The 25,231-nt window shown below is 40.7% G+C and overlaps 1 protein-coding gene across 2 annotated transcripts in view; it reads right to left on the bottom strand.

Annotated features, from left to right (window-relative positions):
* The window catches only part of LOC140535419 (radixin), a 54,347-nt gene that overhangs the window by 7,220 nt on the left and 21,896 nt on the right, over nt 1–25,231 (bottom strand). Inside the window, exons 3-13 of one of the 2 annotated variants that reach the window (XM_072656785.1) lie at nt 18,949–19,032; nt 12,929–13,024; nt 10,226–10,348; nt 9,094–9,245; nt 6,486–6,569; nt 6,220–6,366; nt 3,386–3,482; nt 2,180–2,343; nt 1,187–1,317; nt 753–770; nt 91–251 (exon numbers count right to left, since the gene is read on the bottom strand). In XM_072656785.1, coding sequence (XP_072512886.1) covers nt 91–251; nt 753–770; nt 1,187–1,317; nt 2,180–2,343; nt 3,386–3,482; nt 6,220–6,366; nt 6,486–6,569; nt 9,094–9,245; nt 10,226–10,348; nt 12,929–13,024; nt 18,949–19,032 — 1,257 coding nt within the window. The remainder of the gene's footprint in view (nt 1–90; nt 252–752; nt 771–1,186; nt 1,318–2,179; nt 2,344–3,385; nt 3,483–6,219; nt 6,367–6,485; nt 6,570–9,093; nt 9,246–10,225; nt 10,349–12,928; nt 13,025–18,948; nt 19,033–25,231) is intronic. The other variant, XM_072656786.1, reaches the window with a different exon arrangement.

The raw sequence follows: 25,231 nt of genomic DNA, 5'->3' as shown, positions 1-25,231 counted from the left end.
AGAAACGCTTAAAACTCTTAATTTAGATTTCTCCAGAAGCGACACTTTCCTTTCCCCAAAAAAACGCAGCATTGTTGTGAGCGCACATACCAGTTGCTCTTGGTTCTTCATCTGGTCGGCTGCCTGTTTAGCCAGTGCTGCTTTGGCCTCCTCAGCAGACTGTTTCTCTCTCTCCAGCCGTTCTGCCTCCTCCTTCGCTCTCTTCCTCTCCTGATCCAGCTCCAGAGCCCGACGCGTCTGCTCCTCCAGCTCTGCTCACATACACACACACAGAAACACAGAGTGAGAGGCACACATTCCAGTGTACTTAGCCTCAACTGACCAAACCATGTCAATATAGTTCAATTTCTTTATCTCCAGTGATCCAAACTCAGCCACTGAGGTCGCTGCGCAAATCAAAATCCACAAGTCAATATATTCCAAGGTCAACAGCACAGGTAATTGTACACTTGAGGAGAGCGAGCTAACCATGCCAAACACCACTGACTGACAATGAGACATATCAAACACCAGCTTAAAAATGCCATCCACTGGCAACTTTAATATACGGATCAACCACAGCGGAGATGTACAAAGGAGAATGGATATGGATTCACAGCATGCTACTGGAGCACATGGGACTGCATACAGGGGGGCCCGTTTTACGATATGAGCAAGGGAAGCGCCCCAGATAAAAAAAATTAAACAAACAAAAATAAACAAAAAGGAGGGGAGGGCTTTAAAGAAGTGTTTCTAAGTCTCTTAAAGTTTACCTTCCTCAGAAGCCAGCCCTATGAGAGGTGAGAAATTTAATTTTAGTCCCACATTGTGTGCGCCTCAACGGTTTGTGTGAGAAAGTATTTCATGAGCACTGTATCTCACAATCAAATGAATATACAAGGTTTAAGGTCTATCTTTTTTAGGCTATACTAAAAGACTATATCCCCTTCAGACTACAGTAGCATAATGTAAACTTACTCAGTACAGGGATTTATCTTTTTTATTATCCACAAAGCATTAAATAGTGTAAATTGTGAATTATGAATGCTGTGTTTATTTGCCTTAATGAGACCCTCATACAGTAATACCACTGAATGGCCAGAACCAATAAAGCCATCTAATTAAAGGACTCAAATAACCGGGTTTAAAAACAAATAGAAAATGTGCATCACGTCGATGCACAGGTTTTAACTCGAGGCTTTTGTACCTTTCTGTGCCTTTATTGTTTGCTCTTCAATCTGTCTCAGCCGCTCAATCAGCTCATCCTTTTCACGTTCTATTCTTTCCTTCTCTTTTTCTGCGTGCTCTCGCTTCTTCTTCTCATTTTCGAGTTGAGCTCTTAAAAAAAGAAAACAAAAGAGGATGTGGTTAGCAGTGATGTGCTTTGAAAAACAGCACACACGACCAGTTACTTTCAGTTTAATTTTTAGAGAATTTCCACATTTCAGGAAAGGCCACCAGACATACAAGTCAAACACTGCCCTCTAAGGTTCATCACAGACATGTAACAATATTTAGCACTGCTTTATTAGTAGTACATTGTGAATTTGTTTTATAATAATAATTAATAAATTTACAGGAGAGCAGTTTTTTTTTAAATACAAATTCAAATCTGAAATAATTTAATTCTATATAAATAATTCTAAGTTACACAAATCTTTTTGCTTGACTCTTTAAATGAAGAAATTATTATTATAATCCCTTAACAAAGTAAAATAAACACCCACCCTGCCTTGTACCCACAATTTTTATGATTTTACCCTCCTTTTTTGACAATGTAATTTTAACAAAATGTAAACAACGGTCATAACAAATATACCAAAAGAAATGCTCCAAAGTCATTAGGAACAAAATCGTTTGACTTCTATTGGAACTTAGGAAGGTGTTTCTTCCTGTAAAAGAATCTACTATATAAAAGTATAAGAAGAATACAAACAGAATAATTTGCAGCTGGTAGCCAATGAAACGTTCCTAATCAAGCTTTTTTTTTTTCAGGCTTTTTATTTACCGGCAGGAGAAAGGGAGGTTAACATGAAAGACTTGTTAGGAACAAAATAGTTGACCCTCATGGACCTCATTAGAGCGCAATCACACTATTTGACGTCAGTATGCTTTTCTTGTCACTCTGGTAAAAGAAACCAGTGTACAGAACCCCAAACAAAATCAAGCATTAAGTGGGGCGCCTGATAGCTGTACATACCTCTCCATCTGTTTCTGGTGCTTCTCCTCTCTTGCCTGGGCCTTCATCTGCTGCACCTCAATTGTGTCTGGTTTTCTTCTCCTCATATACAGCTCGTGGTTACCCATGCACAGAGCGAGGATCCGTTTATTGATCCGCAACCGTGGGGCGTAGAACACGAAATCCTGCAATTACAAAAACAGAACTGACCTGCAAGCAGTGGGGCAGTGTACTGGTCTAGAAGTACTACGGAAGATAGAACAGAAATCTTAGTATCATTTAGTTTGTACTTTATAGTGACAGAGCAAATATATTGTCACAAATGTGCAAAAAACCTCATATCTCCAAAATTATAACTTTATAAGATGAGGAAAAAACTTTACCTTTCAATGGAGGTCAGTGTAAAAAAGATTTTAATTTTGGATCATTTCTATTCATACTGAAATCCTGACACAATGTAGAAAACAGCCAGATTCAAAGTAAAGCAAAGGGTAAAAAGGAGATACAAGGCTTGTGTGAATCAATGTGGTAGGGCAGTAGGGTCGGACAATAATATTTTATATCCATCACAACATATTTTGTTACTGTAATGTACTGTAATGCTTTATACTGAACTCCATGTTTAATTACATAGAAAGGAGGCTGGCTGATACCGACTGCGGACGCATATAGCACTTAAAATACTGAAACAACGTGGCCAGCCTGTATGGTGACGCATACATGCCTCGATCATTCATTGGCTAAATTCATACTGCTGCCTAGTGTAGTGTTGTAAACGACAAACATGCTGCCTATGAGACATTCTCAGCAAAAGCTCCTCTTCTCCTCTACAAACAGGTGTGTGTTTTTCCTTTTTAAAAGCACAACAGATATTTACAATACGAAGGCAAAAGGTTGTACAGGAAACACAAAGATTTATATTTCAATAAAATATGAACATTTATTTCTTTTAATTATTTCCTCATTTGTATTTAAATAAGTAATCAAAAAATGTCAGTGGCATCAAAATTTTCAGTTTAATTTGTTTAATTAGGGCAGTCAATTTGTCATTTTTTTTATTGGATGCATTTGTATTCTTAGGGGACATTCCTAATTTAACCACCAAAGTAATTCATTCTGATGTCTTAATATCATAATTGGGAATGAAGCTCTATTGGGGAGGGGTGTAACTGTTATATAGCTTGGCAACACTTGTAGCAAAATTACTACTCTCTACAGAACACTCACTGGTGCCTTCTTGTCAATGGGCTTGATGACGAATTTCTTGTCATTGAAAGAAATGTTACGGATCTCGCTCCAGGGGAAGCCAATCTTTGGTGTGAGTCTGGGGAGAACAGAAAAGGAGAGAGATGCTAGTCAACATTCATTTGACTAGGGGGCACTAAACATTCATTTTTATGATCAAGATTTGTATTACATGACTGAAGAAAGGGAAAAAAAACATTAACAACAAAACCCACACAACGCTGGAAATAGTACAAAGCTAGGCAGAAAGTTGCCCAAAGTGAGCTACCTTTTGTGTCCTGTAGAGGGCATCAAAGCAAATGAAATTCAAGCAGTCCCTGCTCAGACTGTTCTCCAATCAGTTTTGCTGTTTTGGTCTGTAATCAGATACTAATCTGATTGGTAACTTACTGTAAGTGATGTGAGCTTGTGTCCAAAATGTTCCAGTCACTTCTAAATACAATCTTGCGCTGCACAGGTGCAAGTCTTACATGAGTCATGCTGGTAAATCCCATGAGGTGGACTGATATCGCAGTCATGTTACATTCATATTAATAGTCATGTCAATATTGTATTACCATCATACTTGCACATGCAAGTTAAAAAGGGTCCAGTGGTGTTCTGCATGGCGTGCTGAGGTTACTATTTTCCAGGAAATGGGCTGTGACCCCATAACCACATGCTGTCCTGTATACTTTCCTGTAAGTCATGGTCATGTACGAGTTATCCTCCATACAGGAGGCTTGAGGCCAACACACATACATGTGTTCCTGACTGCAGCATCAGTTTCTAACTTCTCCCTCTTACAGCCAAAAATAACACTGTGCCCTTTGCTGACACACATCCCTACTCTCTCTCCGAACCCCCTTCCTGGAAGACTGTCTCATTCGGGCCAATTCTATGACTATGCAGCATGGAGATGACAGCCTGGCATTCTGCCAGAGATCATAATCCTACAAGAGTGCACAAGCCAAACCATTACTCTGAAAGAGAGTCGGGAGGAAGGGCCTGAAAGTTTTCAACAAATTAAATTAAAATGCAAGCCGTTTGTATTGTAGCATTTTCTAATAAAGCAGGGATATTATTTGGGATGAACATATAGACAAAAGTACTGGGACACCTGCTTATTCATAGTTTCTTCTGCAACCAAGGGTTTCAAAAATATTTTGGGGCATTACTGTGAAGATTTGATTGTATTAGTTAGTGAGGTCCGGATGTTGGATGATCACCATCCAACCTCATCTCCAACTCCCAAACTAACCCCAAAAGTATTGGATGGAGCACCACCATCATTCCAGAGAACACAGTTCCACATTCTCTGTGGTTCTAAATCAAGGACACTCAGACTTATTTAAGTCTTATTTACATGAATAGATGTTAAATCAAATATGGTTTCTCTTCCTATTCCAAACTACACATTGCCTCAGTTTAAGTTAGTAACCTTAAAAAATTTACATGATACTAAATCTGCTGAGAATGACCCACCATCCAAGTAACACCAGCTCTGTGGTGGTCCGGTGGAGCCCTAACCATTGAAGAGGAGGGTGAAAGGAGGCTAACAAGAATATGCAGAGAAACAGATGGACTACAGTCTGTAATCATAGAACTACAACGTGCTCTTATATACTAAGTGGAGGTGATCTAATGGAGGTGTAGAAACATGGAAGTGGCATTAATCTTATGGCTATATGGATATAAAATAAAACTGGTGGGAAATAAGTGAACATCATTCCTCTATATATGCAGGTTGTGCTATACAGCCCACTGTGGACAGCTAAATAAAACATTCATCAGCTTTTCAATGTAGTGCTGGTATTCATTCAGTTAAGGGGGGGGTCAGATGAGGACACGTACAAGCAGACGGATGGCCAAGCGAACAGATGACAAGCTGGCTAGCCTACTAGCTTTCTTGCACTGAACAGAATGAAACATTGGGGAACACAGATTTGTTATTAGGCTTCGTCGGTGGAACAAACCACATCAGTACCCAAAGTTAGAACCGCACAGATTACATTGAGAGGAGATATGGCAATATTTTGTATAGGTATATTGCACGCTGACAAGAGCATGGATGGATGGACGGATTTTTTCAGCACTTCCATTTTCAACCAGCAGAGGACAATAGCATAAAAGCAAAGCATCACACACTTTAACCACCACCTTAAAATACATAAAGAACGCTGTGGTTCCATTCCCTTCCGTTCTACAGAAATGAAACCAACCCCGTCCACCAAATGGCCAGGCCAAGGCCTTCCTAAGTGTAACCCCAGTTTCTTACCATAAAGCAGAATAAGGGTTCAAACACTGATTTAGCTGAGCTGTTGGAATTAGACACTGAAGATGGAAAGATTTATCAGAAGAAAAACTACATGGCAAATTAACTGTTTTGTCAATGAAACATATGGGAATGGGCGGGGCTACACATCATACTGTATCCAGCCAGCAGAGGTGCTGGACTTGTGGTGATTTTTTTTTTGAGAGACAATGCACTATTTTCACGTTTCCTACAGCCATTGGTTTGACCAGCTATCTCAGTCAGAGATTTAATCTGAGGTCAGAGGTTTTGACCTGAAGATTTCTGTTTAAAAACTAAAATAATCAGGAGAGCCAAGATACACAGCTCCATGAATCCAAACATTTCCAAATGAAAAATACTACTAAAAGAAAAAAAGTCTGTTCTCCACAAGGCTGCTGGGGAAAATGAAATGTGTGAAAAGCTGCATCAAGGTAAGGAAGCTGCTTTGAATAATCTAGTTTTCGTTGATTAACGTTTTTGTCACTATACAGCGGGTTATCATAGTTTATCTTCACAACTGTGTAGGTGTAAAGAAACTCACTTGTCTTCGTGTTCATAAATGTTGAGCCCCAGGGCGTCCACTCCCAGCCACAGCTCTGTCCCCTTCTTATTCTTGATCTCAAAGTAGTTCACGCCATACATCTCCAGATCCTGAGCAATTTTCAGATACTCCATCATCGAGTCCTCTCTGAAAACACACAACAGACAAAAATCAGACAAGCAAATAACATGCTGCCATGGACTGCGGACACCAATACTGTTATTAGCTATTTGTGTGTGTGTGTGATGCCTGAAAACAGTAATTACCTAAGCATGCCTCTGTGCTCCTCATGCCAGGTCTGTATTCTCTCCTCCCACTGTTCTTTAGTCAGCTTGTGTTGCTCTAGAACTCTGAACACAAGTACAAAAATGTTAAATAGCATTAAAACACACTTTTTACTCATAAAACCAAGAGAAGCTGAATGTTTAGTGTTGAAGATGTTTTGGATGCTGCCTCTTCAGCTAACACTAACTGACTCAGACTTGGACTAACCTGGCGGGTCAACAGGTTAGTTGGCCATAGATACAAAATATATGAACAAAAGTTTCCTTTGAAATCAAAAGGTATTTCTACTGGACTTGCTGTGAGGACCTGGTTGCAATCAGCTACAAGAGTGTTAGCAGACATTAGTGAGGTCAGAATGTTGGATGATCACCACACCCCACCTCATCTCACCAACTCATCCCAAAAGTATAGGATGGAGCAGAGGATGCAGTTCCACTGCTTCACAGCATGTTTATGTGCTGCAGAGAGTCCTATTCTATGGGCAATACTTCTCTACATGGACTGGATGAGCTGTGTGTGTGCGCGCATTAGCACACGTGCCCACAATGAACGCCTTCATTACAAAACATTCATACAGTGTATCCTTTCTTTGATTCCAGATCTATACAACTGGGCCTAGCTTTCTGTTTTTCCTAGTAAGAACCTTAAAAATAGAGGTGGCAAAGTGCAATATCAGATACAGTCCAGTACGTTTTTGCCAATATGAGCGAAACTCCTCTAATTACAGTCCTGTTAAAACATAATTAGCATTTCACTGAATTGTTGGCCTATATATATTTTCCTCTTGTGATGAAACTGGCAGTTCATGTTCTCCAAGTGTCTCTCCACTGTCCAATGTCATTGCACTGCAATTGGAAAAGTAGCACCTATCTGGTTTAATGTGTGGCAGAGGAAGCACAAGCTAGCGCGCACCCCAGCTCACACCACATCATTTAGGCTAGACTAGTTTTATAACATAAACAGTCTTGTTTGTGCTTTTGTGGGGCATCCCATAAAATGACCGGATTATTTTTCATGTTGAGGTTTTCTTTGCCAATGTTGCGCTTGGCTTGCTCAGTAGGGGTCTGCTTTCAGATTTCCGCTGAAGCTGCTTTGTGACAATGGTTGTAATATTAAAAAAACAAAACAAAAGTGCTACACAAATAATTCTGAACCAAACTAAATTCTGGAATTATAATTGGCAAAGTTTCAACATTCACTCAAGTCAGAGCACCACACAAGGTAATTCAGGGAGCGACTATCAGGCTTGCCAAGACCCAGAGATATTTAATTATAGCTCATGACACACGGGGCTGTGTTTTGACACTGCCTAGTGGAGCGTGAGCTTGAAACTTGGATTTGGGAGAGCCTCATTTCTGAGGTTCCTTTGAAGTCCAGATCGCACTAATGATGTGGTCATAAACGCTCATCCATCACTTTCTTACTGCAATTTACTGAGCATTAAATTTATTTCAAAGAAATGTGCCAATTACTCCTACCCAAAAACACTTGTGGCAACGTTTCTGTAAACATTTTAATTAACAGCACTGTTTATAGCCGTCAACTACACTCAGGAAAATACTCATTGCTTGTCGAAGCCACCCGGTTATATTCAGATTTGAAAAACATTTTTTTTCAAGACGTAAAGAACTGCAGTAAATGTAATGTTTGCGTGTCCTAAATCCTTCAACAAGACTGAAATATCAAGCACTTTCCACCAAGACTTGGTGTCCAAGAGATTCTCAACCAGAGGGTCAGGTTGTGCAAAAGGATCCATTAGTTATATCCGAGATTGACTTTCACTTAGAAAATTCCCATTGCAAATGACAACAGATAACTTTACTACCTTTATTAAAAAATATAAATGAGATTAAAAGTATCCACATAAATCCAACATTGACTTGTTTGAAGCCAACAGTCCAGTTATGACATATAATAACATATTTCTGATCGTTGTGGTTTTATCCAGAAAGGCAGAGTTCATAAAGAGCAGCCGTCAGATGTTTGCAAATATGCCACTAACATTTAAAGCACTAATTACAAAATGTCTCGCTGTTTTGTTTATTTATGGTCAGCAATGGTATGCTTTTCTGTGGGTTTGGAAGTCAGCTGGTGTGGGCGAGGGTTACACACTGGTCTACAGCTTACTGCAGAATTACACCAGCAACATTCAAATGAGAATTCTTTAAATAAGTCTTACAGGAAATGGTCAAAGAAAGGAGATTCAAGATGCTACTTATTTACTCAGTCATGTGATGTACTGTTGTCAATTCTTATACATAATGGTGTCAAACAGTCTATCTGAGATTACTTAACAACTGGTCTAGTCTGAGGGTCAGCAAGCATATAATGACAGGTATGCAGTTTGTACTTTACTGATTGATGCCATTATAATCTTACATTATCGTTTAGCTTAATTAACCAGTGCACACAAAAGAGCAAACCTCAGACAGCAAGCACATCTTGACTGCCTACATTTAAGAGCTTAGGGAGGGAAGAGTTGAGTAACTTTGATTTGTAGCTGAACATCAATCGCCTCAGTACAGTGACACTGCCATGCATGTATAAAACTAAACCAGTATGATCATTTAACTAAGAAATATAGGTCACCTCTGTGGCAGCAGCCTTTCATTGGCAAGGTAGCCAGGCTTGTGGAGGTCTTTGTTGTAGTCTCCGTATTTGGCCTGGACGGAGTATGATGCCAGCAGAACTGCCGTCTCTGGGGGGCAGTAATTCTCATCATTCAAAATTGCCTCCTTCACCTAGAGGGGAAAAAAATAAACATTATTTCATTGTAAAGGTAGGGTAAAATTAATGTATTTAATGTATTCTTTTTTATTATTTTTCAGCTACAATTTATATCAAACTACAGAGTAAGACTGCTAATCGACTGCTAATCATGGATTAGCTTTGTTAACCTCTATTTAGGATTGAGCTTCGTGGTTTATTACAAATTCTTCTGCTCAGCAGTGTGAGAGACCCTTTGAATGCTGAGTAGGCTCTGGGCCAGCATTTCTAAAACCCCAGTACTAGAAAACCCATGCTGTATATGACTTTGTAACAAGTTTGAGTTAAATCAGATGGTAGATAAGAGAAAACAATGAAACAAAGAGTCCACAAGAAAATAATAATAATAATTAAAAATATATATAAATAAATAAATAAATAAAAAACACAATGGACACCACATTTCCTGAGCTTACAAAGCAATAATTCAACTTCACAAAAATCATTTGCATTATAAAGATCGCTTAGCTAGCCAATTAGCTCTCTGATGCTAGCACAGCTATGGACAAGTGGGTTTCTGTTAATAAATCTGGCCCTTGTTGTCATGCAACTGGAACTTGCGCAATGTAAACGCTATGCACTTCCAACTCATAAGGGGAAGTTGGCAAGGGACTGTTAAAAACAAGACCAACATGCAAGACTGAGCTGTGAACCACTGACCTAGATCAAAGGTAAAGGGCCGGTGTGGCTGCAAGGTTTTATTATAAACCTTATATATTATTTATATGTTTAAAGACTGAGGCCTACTCATCAAGCAAGTGGAATATATATATATATATATATATATAAAAAAACCTGCAGTCGCATCGCTCCTCTGGAGATTAGTCACCCCAGCCCTAAAGCAACCCTATTCTGTTACACTGAAGGGTAGGTCTATTCTCTAATGTTCCAAAAAAAAAAAAAGAAGAAAAAAAAAAACCTTTAAACGAAACTTTTAAGAATGCAGAAACATCACCTGCAGGAAGAAGAGACGCTGTGTGATCTCCTGGATCAGCTCTTCAGAGACGTCCTCTGGGAAAAACTTTGCTCTGAATTTGAATTGCAGAGGGTTCTCCTTCTTCACGTCCTGCTGGGTCACCTGAAGAACGAAGACGTTCGAGTTAGAACAGACAAAATGAACGCAATTAAAAATTCACTCCAATTCAGAGCAGAAATGTGGTTCTAAACAAAGGATGCTCAGGAGTTTATACCATTACAGGGTGCAAAGAAAACAAATGCATGTTCTGTAATAGTTGCTTAGAGCAGTAACGGTGCGTTGTAATTTTGCAAACTACTACTACTTTTACTTACACCAGGAGCTGGCAATGGGGGCCAAAGTGAAGCACAGTTTGATTTCTGATTTCCCTGCTCTAACAGACCTACTAAACCTGGCAGTTAACAGGGGAGTTGAATCAGGTGTGCCTGTACAGGAATCTGGCCCTCCAGGACCAGAACTGCCCACACCTGACATCCACAAACAACCACCATTTTTTGAGACTGTCTTTGGCCTTAAAGCAGATGCAGCTTCTGATGCTGATCTTTGCTTATGGGGGAGGACATTAGCTGCACCTTTAAAATGTAGCTAATTTGTTTTTATCTAAATTTCACCTCAAACTTCAATATAATTAGACAGCTGAATATGCTTGGAGGAGAACACTAACTGCCAGTTCTATTACATCAGCTAACAGACATCTATGAGGCCAGCATCGTGCTAAGGTAAACTGTGCTCTGTAGGACTCATGGCTATGGATGTCTATAGCATTAAGTGGTAGCTCACCAGGCACAGAGGTCAATATTTGAACGATCAATTATCAACACTGTGTGGTAAAATGTCCTCATTTTCATTTTTCTCAAATTACATCCTGAAAAACAGGTAGGTCTTGACTGACCCCCTCCTCCCTTCCCTCCAAAGTTTCTCTTATACGATGCATCCTGATGAGGAGGTTTGACTACAATAGGAGGTTTCCCAAGAAACCCTCAGAATAGACTGGGGGACATAAGCTAATACACTGTTTTGAACATTTTTTTTAATTAATACTACACTGAAATCATTACACCTGTACTTTTAAGGCGTATCAAAAAGAACGCATGGACTTCATGCACACACTCACAGTAGCACTGACAGAATGTAAACAATCAGGGCCTCTACTGACTTTTCATCTTTACTTCTCATCTCTGACTAACTCCATCATGCATTATGACCAGCTAATGCCCAGAAGAGGCCTGAATACTTTCCACTAGAACCACTTGTTAAAGAAATCCTGTTGTACATCATCATGACAGTTCCACACTGCCCTGCCGGCTGGGATCAATTCAACCTCCACCATTAAAACACTGCCTTTCTTTTTCCTTTCCTTTTCTCTCCCTCACTCACACACAAACAGGCACACATGCACACTGAAGCACATTTGGAATCTCTGCAGTAGGCAGACATTATACCCAGGAGGGCTAAATTGAGCTGCACTTAACAAAAGTGAGAGCCAACACAGACACACAGCTTGTTTTTATACAATGTGAGGATGTGGAGCCATACATTATATTATTTCTTGTATGTATTGCACATTCAAAACTCTTGAGATCACCAGTAAAAATTCTTTCATGCTTCAGATTTTCTGAGTGTTTTTCCCCCTCTACTCCTTTAATGACATGCATGCACCCAAACTAGAATGGACTCCACCAGTCTGCGTAAAAGCCTCTCATAAGCAGTTCAGATCCACAGAGTCTTGTCTGAACAGGAGCTCCAATTTACCTTTAACTAAATATCTATTAAACTTGTTTTCATTTTCCTCAACCTAAAACCTGGTTTGAACCTCACCCTCAACCCAGACCCTAAACCTTGGCCACTCTTTTTAGTAATACATTTCCCATAACATTTTCCATGATTTCCATGACAGCCTGAACACAGCATATTAAAAGGCTCTCAATAACCGCTGGTTTAACACACACGGCTACTGAATGTACTATTCAACACCTAAAACTAAATGCAAATCTTTTCCATAAGATGCAAATCCCTCTGTAAAACCTTTGGTGTGTGGGTAACTGGTTTCGGAGCTGTCCCTGGAGAGCGGACAGTGTAGTGTTACTTTGGTGGAGTTCATTTATGACCCATAATTCTTTACCATAACCTATTATATCTAGAAAGTCAAGTTCCTGAAAAGTTGCTAAAAGGACAGCTTGTCTATAAGTGTGCGGCACACCGTGTCATTTCCAGGTTTTCCAGATTGTCCAGGACATGTGAGAACTCCACTTAGTCCTAAACCTAGCCCTCATCCTGATCCTAATTCGAATTCTGATGCATATGCATCACCTGACAATCTTCTGTGGATAATCATATAGGGGGCTAAAGTGCACTATAGCACATATTTAAATATATAGGAGCAGAATCCTGAATATCAATTTTAAGGTCTTCAATTTTCCCAAATTCTGCAACTCCGTGCCTACGTTTTGTCCCACTTTTTGCCCCACAACTATACAAAAACACATGCACACACACACTTCATTTAAAGGGGATCTGGTCTGAGGCTTCTTTTCACTGCTTGGCACTCCAGAGCAGGAAGGCTATTAAACTGCACATCTGAGGCCCACGCTAACCACAGGCTAATCGGAGCTGGAGTTGTGGAGCTGGCAGGAGCTGTGGAAAGGAGGGGTGGAGGGGAGGGGTGAATAAAAAAAGCCTCACCTTCTTATTCAGCTTCAACCACGTTGTGTATCCCTTGCTGTCTGTGTACTGCAGCCCAAAGAACCAAACCTCGCGCAGGCCCACCGTTTTCACCACCTGCAGAAAACAGACATGAGTGACCACTGTGAGGAGTTCAAGTAAACTGTAGGACGAGGTCAATATGAGATAAGATTACTTGAATGGGTTCTCTAATGGGAATCTAATCTCTAAAGTATTTAGGGCTGTACTCCTGCCAATAGGAAGCATCTGAAGCGAGAAGAATTAGTAGTGAACTACAGTCACAGATCCTTTCCAGGGCAGGGGAGAAACCGGTTTACAGCAAGGAAGTGAGAAGGATACAAAAGACTTCCCAGAGGACAAATTTAGTCAAACCAGGTTCACTTAAAGTTCCTACAAACCTGGCACAGCCTGGTGTGTTCTGTTCGGTTTCCTTGTTCGGTTGTTATTGACTGAACCACCCAGTTAATAATGTACTCTGCAGTTAACCAACAGCTTTCAGATACGATGTGTAAAACACTCAACACACAATAGAAAATCTAAACGGTTTAGTAGTGCTGGCCGATGTGTCCTCAAAGACTTATACCAAAATTATGATTAACTTGTATACCAGCACACCTGAGCAGAGGAACAGTCTTAAGTGGTTGTACAGTTACTACTTATCAGTAATCTAGAAGTGGTTTTGCCCAGAAGAGGATGGATCCCTCCTTGTAAGTCTTGGTCCCTGTCAAGGTATCTTGCTCCAGCTCTTTCTTGACGCTGCCGCATTTGGCTTACTCACCGGGAGGTTTAATATTTTGTTGATTTTTGATTGTTGAAAAATGACCAGATGGCACTAATACTACAGTTCAGATGGCAATTAAGTTCAGTCACAAGAGAGTACTGTCAAATAAATATCGGGTAAAAATAGTTTTATTAAACAATGCTGAGAAACACTGGGAGAAAATGCTTCAAAAACGTGACAAATAAGTAATACTCTGCCCTAAATTCTAGTATCTTACCAGTTCACAACAAAAGAAAAAGGTTTAAGAGGTTCAGTATGTGGTTAACACGTTGCCGTGTAGCCGTAGCCTCCATGACCCTCTGGTGAGAACACACCCAAGTCAAAAGTGAGAACCAAAAGTGTGAACATAAGGGTAGCGTTATAGCGAGAAAAACCACATGTACATTAGCACACAGCACTTCTTGGCAGTCAAAATTTGTTTGAGACCTGCAGACGTCAGACAGAAACAGTGACAGAAGCATGTGCAATGAATTCCTGCTGACAGATTACAATGACATTACACTACATTGTAGATAGCGTTGATGGCTTTGAGCAATGTCAAAGATTTCCAACCTAAGGACAACATTAGGCAGCAAATATTTACTGCAGCCCTGCAATTTGCTTTTTCTCTACTCTAATAAATAACAGCAAGTCAGCAAAGTTAAGTTGAGATTACTTAACATGAAATGGTCTGAAATAGAGATGGACCGGTAGTGTTTTTAAGGTCGCTCAACTATCAGCACAACTGACTGATCGTTGATTCAGATTAAGGGGAAGTGCTGGATGCTACATTATCATTGTGCAGGGCTTCTGCTATGTTCCGTGTACCTCATATCAAGATGAAATGTACTTTACTTTCTACAGCCAACCACATTTAAAAAGCTGTTGAACTGCCATCTAGCAGCTAAAAGAGTAACTACAGGTTCCTCCGACTGAATAGCCTTGAGCAACGCTGCAGTAACTCGCAAAATATGGATCAAATGATCTGAGCGGCTCTCAGGATCAGCTAAATTAGAGAAATATCAGCCAACTGTTGAGCTCATATTTGGGGTGAAAATGGTCAGACATCGATATATAGCTGACCGGGCCTTCTGTCTCTAGTTTGAGGTTATTTTTGCAAGCCAGTCATTTATATCATACCATAGCCAAGAACTACCTACTTTGACAGGAAAGGGTCATCTGACTAAAGCCTCGATTCTTAGTCTGGTTGGCTGTAGTCTGCAGATTTTTGGCCTCCTGATCGCATTTTAAACCAGATGAAGCAGATCATCAAAAATGATTTAGAAGCTACATTCTGGCCCTAGCACATGTCTAATGCTGCTGTAGCACCATTTAAGGTGGAATGGAAATTTGTATATGAAACAGACATCTGCGTCGTACGAAGGGTAGCCTCCATAATGTGCTGTGCTAGTCCCCTCCAACTCGCTCTGCAGTCTATACAGACCATGCTAACTTAGTCTTCCCACCCACAAGTCTTTCGTTTTGGGTCATTGCAAATGGTGGCACGAATCTACGACTCCTAGGTAATGTGAGGCATGCGTGTTTTGGGAGCGTGTTAGTTCCGGCCCAGCAACAGGTTAAAGTCATGTAGTGGATGATGTCTAGTGGTTTAGTGTGCAAAACTCTATTGAGAAGTTTGAGACATCCAGTCGTTTACAATCAGCTACGGCTTTAAAGTCCTGTAGTGTTTTCTAGACCGAACATGCAAAATAACCAACCACAGAGTGTTGTGTATATAATGGGTAAGGCTGCAAGATGTGAAACAGGCAAACATGAGAGGATCTCATTTAAGCACAAGCTAAATAAATAGAAGTTTGTAATAACACTTTCAACCCAATATAATGGGAGAACAGTCAATATCGACTGAAGTGACGTGATCATCTCTGCTGGAGATATCAGCTTCTACCAAGTGTGATTTCCTCATCTTAAAACAAGAATCCTTAATGTGATTGGTATGACCCAAGAGATAAATCGTGACTCCCTGTTAATCTCTCTAACATGTGGCGGTTCACTCTAAAGTAATTAACAACCACCACTGGCAGAGCAGAACAAAAGCGGAAATGGGCATAAGGGCTGAGGCCTTAAAATAGTGATCTGTGCCATCTCTACGGAGATGTGGGTAATGTCACACTGCTTTTCTGCAAAGGTCCCAAGGCAGGAGTGCTTACATCCCAGCAGAAATGGGCACTGGAGCGGCAGGAAGTGCACCCTGTCTCCCCTAACTGCAATAGCAGATGAGCAGCACTTTAAAACTGATCTAGGATTAGTATCCCGTGTCCAATCCCTGACCTTTGCTTTTAATGGCACGTCAAGTGTAAGCTGTTCTGGGATCAGAGTGAAAGGGTAACTTGAAGCGACACCCTGCAGCCCTCCCTCTGCTGCTCCATGGCACCGTTGCCCGGAATGCGGAATGCTGACCGGGGAGGCGAGGACAGGTCGCTTTCTCTTAAAGGGACAGTAAGTACACCCAAGAAATGAGCTAGAACACCACTTCAGTGATCAGCAAGAGTACAAATCTCGAACCTCACATGTAGACACATAGGCTGTGTTGGTGTACAGGAAACAAAAAAAGTCATGCCACAGATTCTTAATGGGATTGAGGTCTTGGCTTTGACCAGGCCATTTCAAGACATTCACTTACTGCTACTACTGCCCAGTTTTCCAGTGAAGAGCATCCACACAGCACGACGCTGCCACCACCAAGCTTTACTGAGGAATGGCAACCTCAGGGTGATGGGAGTTGGGTTTGTGCCAAACAAATGATTTTTTTTCTGCTAATTAATATCTGATTAAAGTCTCCTTGCCTGGTGTGTGAGTTTTGCTGGGTGACCACCTCAAGTCAGGGTTGTACTGGTGACTACATTCTTCTTTTTTGCTACAACAGATTTAAATGGTGCTCAAAATTGTGCTTGTGGGATGTTAAAAGTTTAGAAGATTTTTTTTTTGTTTCTTGTTTATATCATTCAACTACCTTGCATACCTCTTTAGTTTAATTAAATAAGAACTCAAAATAATGCATTTAATTAATATTATAATTCAAAATTACAGGTTGTAATGCTAGAAAAAAACAGGGTAAAAAAACACAACTTAAAGGCACACTTAATGAAACCACGTTAATTTGACTTTTCATTTGACTGTTCATTTAATTATTATTGACTTCTGGAGAAATATGAAATTCTAACCCAGGAAAATAAATAAATAAATAAATAAATAAACAAATAAACAAACATTTACCCCAAATACTGTGCAGCCCTAATCCCTAGAGCTTGGCAAGTTTGTCAACAGTAGCTAAGCTCACTGAAACTACTTAAAATTCAATTAACACACACACCTAACACTTTCTTTTACAGACACTCTACTTAATGGAGTCTCAGAATCGACAGAACAGCTCATGAGGGACCTTTGGTTTGAGCAACAGAGATCCCTCAGTGAAAGTGGTCTTTAAGTCAATAGTAATGGAACATAATGTATCGAGCGGCAGTCAAGTAAATGGATTTGTTTGCGAGAGGCTGTCTGATTCTGAACTAGTTTCCTCTACGGAAAACCTCTACGGAAAACCTCCACTAGCTCCATTATGGAACAAAACTGAGCTCAGAACACTACACATTTCAGCCAACTCGCTTTAACCTTTAAATGCTGGGCGGTATAGGGGGGGAGCAGACAGCAGCATCCCCACCTATCAAATGAATATTTTAGCCACTGGCATTAATATTGCAGAAAGTATACATGTTGGCTTTGGCTATCAACTCTGCAGGGGGTTAGCCATCATGACCACTAGAGAGATGTAATGTACAAATACAGCAGGACCACCTTAACACACATACACAGACACAGCTGTGCAAGCTCATGAACAACCAGGAAACTCATTACTTGTGACCTGTGAAGTGTTACTGCCACACAACACACATATTAAGCTGATTCTGGACCAAATTTCAGTCGGTCAGTGCTAACTGAGTGTGACAAAGCACAATCGAACTAGAAAGGGTGGATGTATAGCAGCGGCGTTGGCATACTTTTGCCCCCTTTGCCCCCATGCCATCATATGAGGTGACATCACTAACCCAGTGACAAAGCAGCCCAGTCTTCTAGCAATGGCACTGCTGCATCTCAATACAGTAAGGCACTGTTGAAAGCCCGCACACAGAGAGGAGACTGCTGACATGATTGTTTCCTCCTAAAAGGGAAAAGGGCTTCTGGGAATCCAACAAAACCTGGCAATTTAAAGAAAAATACGTTTCTAAGGTTTCCTGGTACTACAATTTAATAACATCCCCCTTCAAATGATCCATTCTATCCCACAAGAGCCTGGCTTTCTCTTTCTCTTGCTACTCCAATCACAGACGCCCATTCCAGATCTCTAAACTCCAAGAACGCTAAATCTGCTTACTTGAAAAGTCTTAAAAAATCAGATCTGTGTAAAGCTGTACTATTTCTCATTTTCCCCACCCAGGAAGCAGAAAATAGCACATGTTCCTCAAATAGCAACTACGATTATTAAGCACTTCTACAACAAAGGAAAAAGAAAAAGGAAATGTAAAAGAATTATTGAATTAATGAGAAATATCTGAAGCAGGCTTTCACTAATTAAATGATGAAGTTGCCTTCACTAAAAACTGCAATTTCACAAGCTGACCACAGCACGACCCTCAATTCGCAACCACAAAAGTTGAACACACTGCCTGGCTATGCACGGCTCACTGAAAAGTAATGCAATTTTACAGGCTTAATTTAATTATTTACATTAATGTTTTTAGAATGTTTTATAAAAAAAAATATTATTGTGATAAACAATATGCTTTTATGAGTATTGTGGAGATATCAGTGCTTAAAGAACACGGACCAAGTGTGTGCTTCATTACAGAAAGTATAATTAGTCCCATTTAAAATAATAATAAATCACTGTACTCAGTAAGGGAGAGTGCTTGGATAGCAGTTTTTAATGTGATAAACACTGTTAACTACTGTGATATAACTTTCTCCATATGGCCCAGTCCAATCACCATACCACCTCAACCTTTTAACAAAAGGGGGGGGACGGGGGGACTTCTCTAGCCCTCTAGCCCAAATCAGTGCATATTTATTAATGTACACAAGACGCCCTACTTTTCAACAATAGCCTACATATTTCCACAGTACTGAAATCTATTATGAAATCTCGGATGAATGTAATTTTATTTTTAGGTCATTACATTGTAGTGTAGCAAGGCCAAAATGTTAGGAAGCAAAGCTTTTGGCCTTAGCAGAACAGAGATGCACTTACCTGGTCAAAGAGTTGTTTGCCTGTGGTGTTTGGCTGGATGGCAAACTCCAGCTCTGCATCCATTGTCGTCACCCGTACATTGATCTAAAACAGATGGAAAGCAAATATAAGCCACTTGGTTCTCTCTGAATGCACTCAGTGCACCTAGTGTGCACATCTGATACATCTGATCAAGACAAAAACTCCACAACAAACAAAAGCAAAGTATTCAGATCATGACTTCATTAGCCAACTAATGACCTTCATCTTCTATATGCTCTACTTGAGGTTTTTCATGCGTTTAGAAAAAAATCTTTAAACCTTAGGCAACCAATAACCATGCTTGAGGAAACTCAAAAGGGCCTTTCTATCACTATATTCTAACCTGTATCCTGGCGGCATAAATACCTCTGCCACTCTGTGATAGCATGTAAAATGCAATTACTGGATTCTGCATTGCTGATTACTGATTACTGAAGACTGTAGCTAGCAAGTAAGCGTAGTTTTAAGGCTGCTTTTTTTTTAATGCTGTGAACATTTTGGCCACATCTCAGATGTTGGAGAGGAGTTGGAGATCTGATCAATCAAGCCCTTGAACCAACAAGCGTATTTAGGTTAAAAGAATGCAGACCAATCCTTAAAACATGCAACCCTCAGACTTCCCCACTGTGTTTAAATACATTAGCAGGCATACTGCAACTACAATATGCAGCAATATAATCAGATTGTTTGCCAACATTGTGGAGCTCTAATTAAAACTTGCAAGGTGCCATTCTGTGTCATCACAGGGAACTTCAAAATCATGTTGTGATGGTCACGTTCAGCTTACTGAAACAAGCTGTCAGATGTACTGATAAACTGCTGGTGCTTGGAGTTCAACAGCATTTTTAATGAGGTTGATTGCAAAAAGCAAAGTTACATTACAGAAGCTCTGCACGATGAAGCATTGCCAAATTTGCCTTAATGACTGTAGACGGTCATTGGTTTGTCTGGAAAGGAGAACGTGGCATCCAGCCCTGCCCTCGACTGCATCATCTTTCAGCAAAAACGGGCAATCTGCCCTAAAAAAAAAACAACACGCTGATCGGTCCATCTCTAGGCATTAATCAACATATTTACACTTAAAAGGCATGGCACAATGTTAAACATAACTGTACAACTTTAAGTGTAAAATAAACAAACAATCAAATAAATGGTCCTGGACAATGACAAGGCCAGCTGCTGGATTCACGTGTACAGAAAGGTCAGCCGCAACTGGGTCGCTCATTCTCTGGCAGCACAGTGGGAGAGTGGCTGTGTGTGTCATCAGCTGAGATCAACACTGAGACATCCAGCTTGCTTTTCTATTAGTTCTGGGAAGAAGAACAGTGTGTGTCGGTGCAAGAATGTCACACATATCGCATGTATGTGGACACCAGCAACAAAACTATAAAATAAAAGTGAATAAAGAGGGTTTGGAGTGGTGGTGGTGGTTGGGGGGGGGGGGTTAATTTGTCACTTATATGCCATTTTAAAACATACATGGACCACACATCAAACGTTTCTCCTGCTGCTTTACTCTGGTGCTCAAAACACACACACATGCTTTTTGCTCTCTCAGCACTCTCAAAGGGCAAGTGTTCCACTCCTCTGCACAGACTGTACTCCCTGTCCAGCTTCATTCTTTTCCTGAAGCGTAATGAATGACAGAGCTCTGCTGCTGGCTATAGGTGGCCCTTGCCTGCTGCAGGATGGCTTATTGCATCGCTGATGGAGGGATGACCCACAGGGTATGCTTTATCCCTCCCAGTGTGTGTGTGTATGTGTGTGCACGCGCATGCGTGCGTGCGTGCGTGCGTGCATGTATGCATGTGTGTGCCTTACATCACTTTTGGTGCCAAATTACAGGCTGCCCAAGAGCGAGCATGCGCATTAAGTAGCTACCTCTACTTATCACTCTCCCTCTCTTGCGTGCAAACACACACACACCCCCACACACACAACTCTCGCTCTTTCATTCTCTCACAAACTCAAGCTCACACACACACGCACACACGCGAAAGGTGATCCAGGGAGCCGTCCTGTTGGGATTGAGTTACGGCAGAGCTGCTGCGCCTCGGCCTCCTGTCTCCACGTCCCGGACCTTCCTTTCTCCGCTCTCTTCCTCTCGCCACCATTAATTTCTTATGAAAGTTACGGAGCGTGTGCCGCGGCAGCAGGCCACATCCTCACTCTTTAAAATGACCGTGCACACACACATCCGGTCTTGCTCTAAACTTTAACCATAAACTCCAGTTCATAATCCTACAAATATTACAAAGCACAATATACACTGATCAGCCAAAACAATAAAACCACAGAGCGGTGAGGTGAAGTACATTGATTATTTTGTTACGGTGCCACCTGTCAATGGGAGAAATTCATATTAAGCAGCAAGTGAACAGTGAGTTCTAGAAGACGATGTATTGGAAGCAGGAAAATTGAAGTAATTTTAAGGATCTGATTCAGAACTGGTTTAGAATCAAAGAAAGGAGTGCGGTTCTCTCGCTGGTAGAAGAGAGCTGTTCCATCATAGTCTGGCTTCTAACCAGGCAGTATTCAGGAGTAAAGAAGGGATGGGAGGAATGTTAGATCTTCCCAAATGGATCTAATGTGATAATATAGGTGTGTTGTTGCAGAACTACAACAAACCAGGGTTTTTTGGTAGTGCAGTGAAAAACGCTTTACCTGCTGCTCTCTTGTAACCACCCTCACCCTGCTACAGCGAACCCAAGGGCCCGAAGTGGATCGGAACCTTAAAAGCCGATACCCAATCCATTAAAAATGCCTGGATCGGGACATCCCTAATGACATGTAAAGACTGGTGGCAGATAGTGGTTACTTTTGTGGGGTTTTTAAACCCTGGCTGCTAAATAGCAGTGTTGTACTCAGTCATCAGACCCCACTGTTCCGCTTGATTTCCTGTCTTTATAACTGACACTTTTCCAAAAAAAAAAAAAAAAAAAAAAAAAAAAAAAAAAAAAAAAATACACATATTGTATTGCCAGGTTTTCATCAATACGTAGACCTAGTTTCTAGGGCGTTGCCTAGCAGCTTTGGCTTCCGAGGCGGTTGCCAGGGTGTCATGTGGTTGCTGTGGTGCCCTGTGTGGTTGGTTGGATGTTACCAGTGTATTTGCAGACAGAAGACAGAAGGGTGCACAAACTTCTGCACCCCTGCTCATTCCTATGAGAAAAAAAAATCTAACAAAACCTGCTGCTTTGCACAAACCATACATCCAATCAAAAAGCTATTTTCAAGCTCAAATTTGCACATCGGATTTTCTAATAATTACTGCATTTAATAATCTCATACAATAAATTGCTCAAGTTAATGTTTAATAAGAAACAGATTTCACAAGCCATGTCCTGTACATTCGCTTTGTCTTTGGCCTGTTGTTGATCAGTATCCACAATAAATCTACTGCTGCACAGATTCTGCATATTTTATTGTAAACATCCTCTGAGTGACTTTCTTACAAATTATGTTTCATAGAGCACCTTACCCTGTTAAACACTCACACGCCTGCCTTACATGCAATTTGGGGCTTCAATAAGATGCGTCTCCACTCAATAATGGAGCATTGTCTGAGCATGTCTTTGATTACTCGTTATGAAACACTGAATCAACTTGTAAGTATTTCCTTCAGTGAAAGGCCACAAGTGAGCAACTGAAATGAGAAAACAATAGCTGGCTGTCTGACCCTCCTCAGACATGTACGAACGTAGGTGGGTGAACAGATGTGATTTAGAGACGCTGCAGAATAAGCAGTACATGTCGGCCAATAGTTGCCCGGCATGTAACAGTACAACTGCATACACTTATTAAACCTACAAATAATCTTTACTGCACTGTACTATCAGAATTCCTACAATGACGATCTACTGCATTTAAAAACAATGTCAATAATTGTTTTAATTGATCTTAATATTTGTTTATTTCTGTATTTAAAGTAGATGCACACATTCTGCTGGCTCTATTACTGTGCACAGTGCTTGGTCCCCAATAATTGCCACCTAATGTGAATTATAATTCTTTGATGATCCATAACACTAAAGAATTACTACTATTAAAATGATTAAAGTTATTAAACAATAAAAACGACCCCAATGTAAACACACACAGTCAAACACCACAGAGCTGTGCAGGGAATGGCACAAATAGAACCAATCACATACACTTTGATAAGGGGTAAAAACACCCCACTGCACTGCTGTCTATTATGCTGAAGGTCTTGTGTAAAGCTAGTTTTGCATCCAATATGTAAACCTGTATTTGAAAATGCCAAAATACAAATAAATTTAAACACACTATTACATTTTTCGGTGGATAACTAACTGTTTAGATTAACCAACAAAATAATCAATAGATCAATCATTAGAAGAAAACACTCGTTAGTGGCAGCCCTGCTGTTCTACACCGGTTTCAGATGAATTCATCACTCAAAACAGCACATTTCAGAAGCGGCAATGATTCTACATGCATTTGTACTGTAAAGGTACTGTAATGCAGCGTGTGTTCTCTCCTCAACAACAGTGCTAACCTCATTCTAACCATCACAGGATGCGTGCAACTGTACACAAGACTGAGGCAATTAAAGGCTCATGGAGTGATTAGGCGGCCTCATGCTCGTGGAGCGATTAGGAAGGCTCAACCTGAACGTGCTGGGCAAACTGGCTGACCAGAAGCACGCCTGGTGCAGTACTGAATGGAGCAAAATAGCAATTAAATGAAGTGCGAGTGTGTGTGTGTGCACTCAAAAGAAACGGTAAGGAACATTTTACACACAAAACCTGCACTCTGCTATAATAGCAAAAGACCAGAGCTCAATATTTATATTCATAAGGAAATAATAATCATATATTTAAGATATTATAGGACTACACACTACAGAATAACTCCTCAAGCTACTACTTGCGCACATTACAGACACAGGGGTTAATAAAACACACAATATTCATAGAGAAGAACTGCATATTCAATGAAATGCTCTAAAGCACAAGGTCACTCTCTGCAATGTGAAGAGAGTACACCTAGAGGGGTAATAAAGCCCCCAGGAATCATTGTAGTCATTATACTTATACATTTGTACAGATCAACAAAAGCCTTCTCCTCGATTTAGAAAGCAGGGGTCAGAGAGCAGGGTCAACCATGCTGTAGGGTCTCTTGGGTGGTTGGGTTAAGTGCCTTGTCTATGGGCACAACAGTAGCAGCTTATCAGACCCTGGTAGACCCTGGTAGTGGAACTGCATGCACTCGAGTGAAGGAACACCACTGAATCAGGGATAATACAATCAAATCTTCAAGCAAAGTTTCAATTTCAAGCGTTAAACTAGCCAGAAGAGTAGAGGCTGTTCCTGCAGGCTACTCCCTATTAAGATCACTGGTTTCAGAAGAAAAGCTGGGGGTTTATGAGATTACAGACTTTTGAATGCTTCCTTTGGGTCTTTACTGCTATGTTGCATTTAAATGTAGCTACTAGGTTTGTCTCACTGTGAGCTACGGCCAAGACAAGTGGTCTTAGGGTGGCAACATAACTCGCTGTTAATTTCCAAATACACATCATATATTCATCTGTATACTCTTTGGCGACCCATAGGATTAAAATCTACAGGTCCACGATAATGTCTTCCTTGACTACCGATTCTGGATTAGCACAACAAGATGAGGATGAAGTACAGCTGAGGAGACTACTGTTCCACTGTTTAACCAAAATGAACAGTAGGGTGATTTGTTCAGCATGCTGCTGACATAACGTCACTCTCTGCTCTACTGCGTCCCACTGCTTATGTTGGTATCGCATCAGCGCTAACTCTGAACGAGCGCAGAATGAATGAGACAGCAATGTCACGTACGGATAAGTCTGTAAATCTCAGCACTCTCACTATATGTCCAAATGTTTGTGGACACCCTTTCTAATGAATGCATTCAGCTACTTTAAGATGCACTCCATTGCTGACACAGATGTGCAAACACACACCTTATCCAGTCCCTGTAGAGAACTACTGCCAAAAGAATAGCACTCCCTGGAGCAGATAAACCTTTTGGCACTTTGGCATGCCTATTGCCAGGCGTGGGCTAAAGAGGTATAAAGACCCCAAGCACTGAGATGCAGAGCAGTGAAACGGTGTTCTCTGGAATGATGGCGCTCCACCCAATACTGTGAGAGGAGTTGGCGAGTTGGGGGATGAAGTGGGTGGTGATTATCCTGACCTCACTGATTCTCACCACTGAAGCCAATCACATCCTCCAACTAAAGCGGAATATATATTTTTTTAATAACCTC

The sequence above is a fragment of the Salminus brasiliensis genome, chromosome 15 (genome assembly GCF_030463535.1).
Source record: "Salminus brasiliensis chromosome 15, fSalBra1.hap2, whole genome shotgun sequence".
In the NCBI taxonomy this organism is placed as follows: Eukaryota; Metazoa; Chordata; class Actinopteri; order Characiformes; family Bryconidae; genus Salminus; species Salminus brasiliensis.
This window is presented reverse-complemented; position numbering and strand designations above follow the sequence as displayed.